The 10,355-nt window shown below is 30.8% G+C and overlaps 1 protein-coding gene across 1 annotated transcript; it reads left to right on the top strand.

Annotated features, from left to right (window-relative positions):
• The first annotated feature begins 6,863 nt into the window (after positions 1-6,863).
• On the top strand, positions 6,864-10,310 carry LOC113786133 (uncharacterized). The gene is made up of 2 exons (XM_073367224.1): positions 6,864-7,037; positions 8,395-10,310. Exon 2 carries the CDS (start codon positions 8,401-8,403, stop codon positions 8,953-8,955), a length of 555 nt encoding a protein of 184 aa, XP_073223325.1. The 5' UTR covers positions 6,864-7,037; positions 8,395-8,400; the 3' UTR covers positions 8,956-10,310.
• The last annotated feature ends 45 nt before the right edge of the window (positions 10,311-10,355 follow it).

The raw sequence follows: 10,355 nt of genomic DNA, 5'->3' as shown, positions 1-10,355 counted from the left end.
TATTTGTTTTTTGATAATTGTTTAAGTTAACTGGGCGTTAAGAATGGGGAATCTCTTAATGTCTCGTTTACTTATGTGTGCTTTGGTAAATCGTGCTGACCCGGGATGGGTGGCACCTTGGTAAACGGTACGGGTCCGTGATAGACAGTACGTTTACGATTTACGTTTGGTAAGTTGTGCTGACCCGGGATAGGTGGCACCTCGGTAAACAGTACTGACCCGTGATAGGTGGTACGTTTACGACTTACGTTCCTGAGGGAATTGTGTTTGTCCGTGAGAGACTGCACAGGGGTTTGTCCGTGAGAGACTACGCCCTGGTTTAAGTTAGATGAGAATTAAGAATGGGGAATCTCTTAATGTCTCGTTTACTTATGTGTGCTTTGGTAAATCGTGCTGACCCGGGATGGGTGGCACCTTGGTAAACGGTACGGGTCCGTGATAGGCAGTACGTTTACGATTTACGTTTGGTAAGTTGTGCTGACCCGGGATAGGTGGCACCTCGGTAAACAGTACTGACCCGTGATAGGTGGTACGTTTACGACTTACGTTCCTGAGGGAATTGTGTTTGTCCGTGAGAGACTGCACAGGGGTTTGTCCGTGAGAGACTACGCCCTGGTTTAAGTTAGATGAGAATTAAGAACGGGGAATCTCTTAATGTCTCGTTTACTTATGTGTGTTTTGGTAAATCGTGCTGACCCGCGATAGGTGGCACCTTGGTAAACGGTACGGGTCCGTGATAGACAGTACGTTTACGATTTACGTTTGGTAAGTTGTGCTGACCCGGGATAGGTGGCACCTCGGTAAACAGTACTGACCCGTGATAGGTGGTACGTTTACGACTTACGTTCCTGAGGGAATTGTGTTTGTCCGTGAGAGACTGCACAGGTGTTTGTCCGTGAGAGACTACACCCTGTTAAATTGTGAATTGTTGGTTCATTTGGTATGTGTAGTAATTGTGTTATAAGTGTTATGTTTTGGAATTTGGTGATAACATGTTGGATTGCAATACCATTTTGAATCCCATGATGTTGTATTAATTGTGTTATAAATGTTAAGTGTTATGTTTTGGAATTTGGTGATAACATGTTGGATTGCTATACCATTTTGAAACCCATGATGTTGTATTAATTGTGTTATAAATGTTAAGTGTTATGTTTTGGAATTTGGTGATAACATGTTGGATTGCTATACCATTTTGAAACCCATGATGTTGTATTAATTGTGTTATAAATGTTAAGTGTTATGTTTTGGAATTTGGTGATAACATGTTGGATTGCTATACCATTTTGAAACCCATGATGTTGTATTAATTGTGTTATAAATGTTAAGTGTTATGTTTTGGAATTTGGTGATAACATGTTGGATTGCAATACCATTTTGAATCCCATGATGTTGTATTAATTGTGTTATAAATGTTAAGTGTTATGTTTTGGAATTTGGTGATAACATGTTGGATTGCTATACCATTTTGAAACCCATGATGTTGTATTAATTGTGTTATAAATGTTAAGTGTTATGTTTTGGAATTTGGTGATAACATGTTGGATTGCTATACCATTTTGAAACCCATGATGTTGTATTAATTGTGTTATAAATGTTAAGTGTTATGTTTTGGAATTTGGTGATAACATGTTGGATTGCTATACCATTTTGAAACCCATGATGTTGTATTAATTGTGTTATAAATGTTAAGTGTTATGTTTTGGAATTTGGTGATAACATGTTGGATTGCTATACCATTTTGAAACCCATGATGTTGTATTGATTGTGTTATAAATGTTAAGTGTTATGTTTTGGAATTTGGTGATAACATGTTGGATTGCTATACCATTTTGAAACCCATGATGTTGTATTAATTGTGTTATAAATGTTAAGTGTTATGTTTTGGAATTTGGTGATAACATGTTTGCTTGCAATACTATTTCGAAACTAATGATGTTGTAGCGATTGCGTTATCAGTGCTAAGTGTTAGGATTTGAGATTATGTATGAATGTGATTGAGTTAGTTATGAATTTTTGGAAAAATGATGAGGGAAATCGATTTCCCAATCGATTGGATGAGTTGCAGGAAGTTCACTATTTTAACCTAATCGATTTGCCAATCGATTGTATAAATATATCTTTCAAAATCTTTTAAGAAATCGATTTGGAAATCGATTGGCAGAGAGGCAGGAACTCAGCAAAACTGCCGAAATCGATTTGGAAATCGATTTGGCAACCCAGGGACTCATCAGAACTGACAAAATCGACTTAGAAATCGATTTGGTCATGCAGAAACTCAGCAGAACTGACCAAATCGATTTGGCAATCGAGTGACTCAGCATAAGTCCTTATTTTGAGTTAGATAATCGATTGCTCAATTGATTTATCAATGCTTTGGTCAGTTATGTATTACTTGATGGTTTGAGAACTTCATTTTGATTTCATTTTTAATTGGCAAGCATTACATGAACTTTTAGCATATGAGAAATCCTTTTAAGGTGCATGCTTAGTTGAAAGGTTATTTTGTGCATTTAAAACTTAAATGTTATGTGTTATCTGTTAATTTCGGTTGGTGACCCTTTACAACTATTGTGGAAATCTGGGCTTTGCCCTCAGATGAGAGTCAGGACGACCCTACTGGTTCATACCCTACGGATGGGAATGCTTGACTGGAGCTACGTTAGGAGAATCTCACGAGGCGCGTGGAGATCACTAAGGGTGTATAGTTTTTGGTAGGATGATCAGATTAGGTTGATGTATAGGGACTAGACGTCCTTCTTTTTGGGTTGGAGTTTTTTTTAATTTGGAAAACTGTACTTATACTAATATTGTCAGTTGACATCTTATTTGAATGTGTTCCATGTACCATTTGTTGTTGTGTAAATACTTTGGATTTATATTTGGAGAAACTTTTCCGCTGCTTGTAAATTATAATGACTCAATTATTTATCCAAAGGCATTTCCTTATTTATTTCTCTGTTTTAGTTTAATTTCTTTAAAAAAAAAAAAAATACACCATCGCTTTGAAAATCGGGGTGTTACAATTAGCATTAATAGCCTAGTCGATTAGGTCCTTAGAAAACATCCCTAAAATAAAGCCTAAGCACCTAATACTCTATTCAAACAATAAAACCCTTAGCCACAACGTAGAATTATCTTAAAACTAAGATGTGTCATGTTAGCAAAAACAAATTATATTAATAGGAAAGTCATTTACAAATTTCAATACAACTTTAATTATTTTTTATATTACCTTTTAATGATTATTATATACACAATTTTTAAAATATTATTATATTTTGTATTGATAATAGTAAAAAAATCATCGATATTTGTGCAAACATCTTAAATGACATTCTTTGTGAGACGAAATAAATACTTAATAACTATCAAACTAAGGACAAATGTGTTATAAACTCACCCCAAAGTTATTTCTTCTCACTCTCCAACTTTCTCAAATTGGGTATCTTTTCTTTTAAGCTACTTCATCTTTCAACCATTAATCCTCTACAACAATGTTTCAAATTGCTTGAATCATGAATTTAGGTTCGAAGTTGTGACACACATAATATATTATATAAATTAACTAGAAACAACGACAATATGATTCAATATGCCATTTCTTCAAATTTTTTTGATATCACATAAAATTTAATAAATCTCAGCGTTAACATTTTAGTCTTTAACTCTCTACCAACTTCTTTAATATTTGTTACAACGAGTATAAATTTTTATATAAATTACTAACTTAATTTGTTCTATGTTATATAGAAAAAAAAACTATTAAAAAAATAAGAAAAAAAGTATATATATATGACTATCATCTAATACACCAAAAGCCTTACTAATATCAAACTTAAAAATAACTGCTCTTTTTTTTTTTTTTGTAAACACTTCATATAAGGGATGGTTTCATTGGCAATAAGCACATTTTCTATAATCTATAAGAATCTTTTAGTGACCAAAACAGATTACTCCAAAGACATTAATAAATGAGTATGGATCTATCTTCTTAAAGAGAATATCATAGACAAATAAAAATAGAAAAATACTAATAAGGGTCCTAAGGATACTTGATAAGCATATATATATATATATATATATATAATTTTGGAATGTGTACTTAATGTTTTTAAATTTTAAAAAGTGATATTCTTAACATAATGATTTTGTTTTTTTCTTTCCTTTTTTTGATTTATTAATAATTGTTTTTGGAACACATGTTAGCATGATCCATAAAAATATACGGTGAAACATTATGCTTAGAGTGTGCTTGGATGTAATTAAAAAATTTAGAAAATTTAAACAATTCAATTGCATTCCCTTCATTTATAAATTATTTTGTTTGGATTGAACAAATGTCAGGTTATTTTTATAAATTTCAAAAATTTTAGAGCAAAAATAAAAATTAAATTTGGGTAAAAACTGAAATGTTGGAAAAGTTGATGAACCATATCTTAAAAAATTTAGAGACTAATATGCAAATTTTAAAACATATAGAGTCAAAATTATTTAAAAAACAATACTCTCCATTTTATGATTAATAAATTATAAAGTAAAGAGGGAATTTAAAATTATTAATTTTTATATGATATTTAAAATTCTCTAAATTTAACTTTTATAAAATACCTCATAAATTTATTTCATTTTAAAAATTCTCTAAATTTATTATCTAAACAATATAATTTGCATGTAAGAATTTAAATTTTCCTAAAAAATCATCTCATTCAAATACACTCATGATAGCAATGTTAGTGATGTACTAACCAAGTTTATTAATTGATATTCACATTACTTTATGATTATCTCCACTTTTACAATAGTCAGTTTTTTTTTTTACAAGATCACAATAGTGAATTTAAATTTACCAAATAGAAACATATTGATGCCGTGGATTACAATATTAATGGCTCAAAGATTAATTTAAAACTAATGAAATGAAATTAGTTCAATTCGTAAAGTGTTGATTCACATATATTTATATATAAGAGAGTGGATTCAATTTTTGCCGTTAATAAGAAAAATAAATTAATGAATAATTAATAAATATCTCGATCAACTCTTTAAATTTGAGGACCTAAAAATTTATAGAGCTCAACTCATCTAAATTTTTTTAATAAAAGAAATTAATTTAGAATTGAATATAAAGTTAGCAGCCCCAACACGGCAATGAGAAAGCACTCTTGATTTTTTTAAATTTCTTTTACAAGAAAAGCACTCTTGATTAGAGTGGAGATATATTCTTGAGTTCACGGTGATTGACATCATGAAAGTGATAATTGAAGTGTGAGTATATGTAAAACTAGCCAATTAATTCAACAGATTATAATTGTCCACATTCATCAATAATCAGAATCTAAATAATTAATTAAGGATAATCATTAGACTTTGTGGGCACTAATAGGCAAACAATATAGTCATGTCATGATGTTGGCTATCTCATTTCCCGATACAGACTCTTTGTTTTATAATATTATCTTTTTATTTCATACTTATTAAAAAAATAATTATGTTGACGTCAAAAAAAAAACTATGGTGAAATTTAAATACAAGTAATTAATTTTATATCAACTAAAAATAAATAAAATATTTAATAAATAAAAGAGATGATTATATAATTAAGAGTATTTTTTAGATTTTATGATTTTAAGTAAATATGTGGCGCAAAATGTTTATAAATCTTCAAACTCTCCGACAAATAATATAGAGTCGTTGTTCAACTTGATAGAAGAAAGGGAGTAAAGTTTTGAATATTTAATTCTTCTCCTAACACTTTTTGGACTCTCCAACAAATTATAAATAAATGATAAAATTAATTTTTTTTAAAAAATTATCTTTATTAATAATTAATGTTATTTTTACCATCATAAAAGCAAATTGAAATATATTTTTGAAAATAATATTCAATATTAATAACTAGATTATAAAATTAAAAAATTATTAATCTAGATTAATAATTAAAAATGATATTCAAAGAATAATTTTGTCCTTGGAAAGATATTAATTGTGGAAGAAATGGAGTAAAAAATATGAACCATCCAAGTGAGATATTGGAATCATGGGAGGTCGAAAATAATAAGGTATAAATTTTAAGTACTAACTCCATTGAAAAAATAACCGATACCATTTAAGTCTAATCTCTAATACCATATAAAAAATAAAAAATAAAATAAAAAAGTAGTCAAGTCATCACTTGATGGCATTGCCATCGTATCTTAATTACTAGGTTCGAATTCTTTAATTACCATCATTTGATGCCAGGTCATCATCACTTAAGAGAATGTTGTAGTAACTTGAACAAGAAAATAATAATGAAGATGATGTTAGCACAAATAATTTTGAAGCATATTAACAGAGTTTAATGTTATTAAGTCTTTCTAAATATATAATATTTATTTTTATTCACTATTTTTTTTAGTCTCTACAAACACATATTTTTCATTTTTGATTTTTAATATTTTGTATTTTTTTATAATTAATAATTTATTTTTAATCCTTATAAATATATTATTTTTATTTTTAATCGTTGTAAATACCATTTTAATTCTTATCTTAAGAAACTAATTCAAGTATTCTATATATTATAGAGGCTAATTTTAATAAGAATCTTTTTAGGGGCTAAGAATAAAATGTCAAGCCCAAAAACAAAAGTTGTATATTTTCATGATATATATATAATATAATATGTAACATTCCACTTTATCATAAATAATTGATAGTAATTTTTTATGTTTTACTTATTAGTATACAATTATACTAATAATAACAATAATAATAATAATAATAATAAAGAGAGGGGAAAAAAGGGGATTACTAAATTATAGGAAAAAGAGAAGAAAACAAAACCAACAAAAAAAAAGGGAAGAAGGAAGGAAGAGTGAAACGCAGAAAGAGTGAGAGACAGAAGGAGAGAAGGAGAGAAGAAAAAGAAAAAAAAAACAACAAAAACATTGATAAATACAAGAAAAGAGAAAGGAAAAGTGCAATTCTTGCAAGAAGTCAAGATAGAAAGAATTGAGTACCATCATCTTATTTGTTATTTTGGAAGTCAAGAGGTGAGTTTCCTTTTTTTTTTTTTTTTTCTCATTCATGCATGTATGAGATAATATGTTTCATAGGTTAGGGATTTGGGGTTTAAGGGTTTGAAATGAAGAAAGTGGGTTTTTTAATTTTATTCTTAGTTGAATTTAGGGGTTTTGAAATGGATGGTTAAAATGATTTATGCATGTGAAGTTCTATGACTGAAATTGAGAATAGGTTATTGTAGTATTGAGTTTCTTTGATGACATGAAATTATACTCTTTTGATTTGGGTTTAAGGGTTTGAAATGAAGAAAGGGATTTTTTAATTTTATTCTTAGTTGGATTTAGGGGTTTTGAAATGGATGGTTAAAAAGATTTATGCATGTGAAGTTCTGTGACTGAAATTGAGAATAGGTTATTGTAGTATTGAGTTTCTTTGATGACATGAAATTATACTCTTTTGATTGATTTAAAATTAAAGATCTTGAGTTTCACTATTGTGACTAATTAATTCGAGTAAAACTAAAAATTGTGATGTTGTTTTGATGTGTTCATTACTGATTTATTCATAATGTGTAGCATTATTGTTTGCAAAGATTATTAGGAAATTAGTGTGATTGAAGGAATGTTGTTAACTTGAAATTCACAGGACATATGTGTGATGTTTTGGTTATACCTTTTTCTATAGACCTTAGTAGTGAATGATTTTTATTTTTCAGGAAACTAGACTCAATTACCTTCAAATTGATTACAAAATTCGTGTTGTTTGATTGAGTATTGATGCTTAAAAATGAGTTACAAGTTAGACCATAGTTGTTGTTTTGTTTTTTCAGTCATTGTTTATTATTTTGATAAACTGCAAAAATTAGGGGGTTAATAAAAATAAAATAAAATTTTATCTATAAAGTAGACATCAAAAGTTTTCCAAATAGTGCTCATCCATTGAGATGTAATCTCATTTCATGTTATTTAAATGTTTTACAGGTAAAAAGGCTTAGATCAAGAGTTGGAGAAATGAAGCATATCAGTTTATACTATAGCTTGCTTAAAAATTCTAAGGAATTATTTTGAGCCATGGATGTATTATGTACTCCATTTTATTTTTTTTTTGCATTTTTTTTGAATGATTAGTATGTGTATTAATACATTTGCATGACTTTGTGTCGAGATTTGTATTAATTATCTCTTTTGTCGAATTATGCTAATGCTCAAGTTATATTCTAGACAAGTAACTTATGGTACTACATTTTTGGTATCAGAGCCGGTCGAAACGACCGTACTGTGGGTAGTTAAAATTAGTTGTTGTTCTTGTTTTGAGACTATATATTTTCTAATTATCAATTCATGAAATATTAAGTCCGATCAGCTTAATATTTTGTTTGATATGCAGAACAATATGGAACCAGATCCAAGACCACCAGGTAGGCCTCGTAGAGGGCGGAATAATGGTGAACGGTGGGAACAAATGATGCAAATGACGCAACAACAACTTATGATGCAACAACAACAAGTTGTTACAACTAGCATAATGAATCATCTTGTGCAATCTGTCGGACCTACTCAACCACCACCACCAGAGGCCTCAAACATATTATTTTATGACTTTCACAAGTTGAAACCCCCAACTTTCCTATGGAGCCCGGTGCCATTGGAAGCTCAATCATGGTTGGATGTAATGACTAAATCTTTTCTTGTGGTGCGATGTACTAAAGAAGATAACGTAGCTTTTTATACTCATATGCTACAAGGAGAAGCTGAGAACTGGTGGAAGGGTGCAAAGGCATACATGATAAGTGCGGGTACACCGATGAACTGGGAGAATTTTTGTATTGTATTCCTGGATAAATATATTCCCATGAGTATAAGAAAACAAAAGGAATTTGAATGTACACACCTTCAACAAAGAGACATGCCAGTTGCTGATTATGTGGCAAAGTTTGAGGAACTATAAAGGTTTTGTCCCCAAGCAGAGTACGCCCCAAATGATCGATGAAAGATAAATCAGTTCGAGTGGGGTTTGAATCTAGAAGTTAAAAGTAATTTGGCCCAACTAGAGATAACTTCTTATGTCACTTTGGTTCATAAAATTTACATCGTAGAAGAAACTTTACGGAGTTTAAAGGAGAACAGACAATTTAAGTGGCAACAAAGGAGGGATGCGCCAAAGAGTAATCAGCAGTTGAAGGTTAAGATGTCCCCTAATAAAGGAAAATAGCCCCAAAACTCAGTTGTACCTCAAACGAGGGGGCCAAGGGAATGTCCTAAGTGTGGAAGATCACATCCAGGAGAATACTTGTACGGTAAGAACACATGCTTTTGGTGTAAGATATCGGGACACATGAGTCAAGATTGTCCACAAAGGAAAATGAAGGGGTTAGCCAACTCAAACGGCTCACCCACTGGAAGAGTCTACACTCTTAATGCTAAGAAGGCTAAGGGAAACAACAACTTGATTGTCGGTGAGTGTTTTCTAAACAATGAACCTTTAAAAGTATTGTTTGACACAAGTGCTTCTCATTCCTTTATATCCACTAAGTGTGTTTGACGTTTAGGTCTCAAATTAACTGAAATTACACTTCCCATGGTTGTCTCTACAACGGCTAAGAGTAATGTCGAAACCTCTTATGTTTGTAAGAGTTGTCATCTCATTGTATCTGATAGAGTCTATCCAACTGATTTGTTTTGTCTACCTTTGAAAGGAATGGATGTCATCTTAGGAATGGATTGGCTTTCAGCTAATTGTATACTTGTAGGTTGTAAAGAAAATTTTTTGTATTTTCGTCCTGCTATATTAAGTAGAAATGAAATTGATTCCATTCTACTTCCTAGTGTGTCTAACCTCTTATAATGCCTATGTAGTGGGGGTCAAGGTTTTCTACTAACATCATCTTCAGATTCGGGACCTAAACTTGATGTTGCTACAATTCCAGTTGTGAATGAATTTTTAAACTTCTTCCCAGAAGATGTAATATGCCTACCTCCAAAGAGGGAGATAGAGTTCTCCATAGACCTAGTTCCTGGTGCTAAACCAATTTCCATTACTCCTTATAGAATGTCACCTCTAGAGTTAAAAGAACTAAAATCTCAATTAGAAGATCTCTTAACTAAGGGTTTTGTAAGGCCGAGTGTCTCTCCATGGGGTGCTCCAGTTTTGTTAGTTAAGAAGAAAGATGGAGGAATGAGACTTTGCATAGATTATAGGCAACTCAACAAAGTAACCATCAAGAACAAGTACCCTATCCCTAGGATAGATGACTTGTTAGACCAACTTGGAGGAGCCACCGTCTTTTCAAAGATCGACCTTAGATCAGGATACCATCAAATTCGAATAAAGTCTGAAGATGTTCAAAA

This window comes from Cicer arietinum, chromosome 4, assembly GCF_000331145.2.
Source record: "Cicer arietinum cultivar CDC Frontier isolate Library 1 chromosome 4, Cicar.CDCFrontier_v2.0, whole genome shotgun sequence".
Lineage (NCBI taxonomy): Eukaryota > Viridiplantae > Streptophyta > Magnoliopsida > Fabales > Fabaceae > Cicer > Cicer arietinum.
The sequence above is the reverse complement of the archived record's forward strand: the minus strand, read 5'-3'. Positions and strand labels throughout refer to the sequence as shown.

Excerpts from the sequence above, each read along its gene's own strand:
- LOC113786133 (XM_073367224.1), top strand. The coding sequence starts at position 8,401 with ATGGAACCAGATCCAAGACCACCAGGTAGGCCTCGTAGAGGGCGGAAT.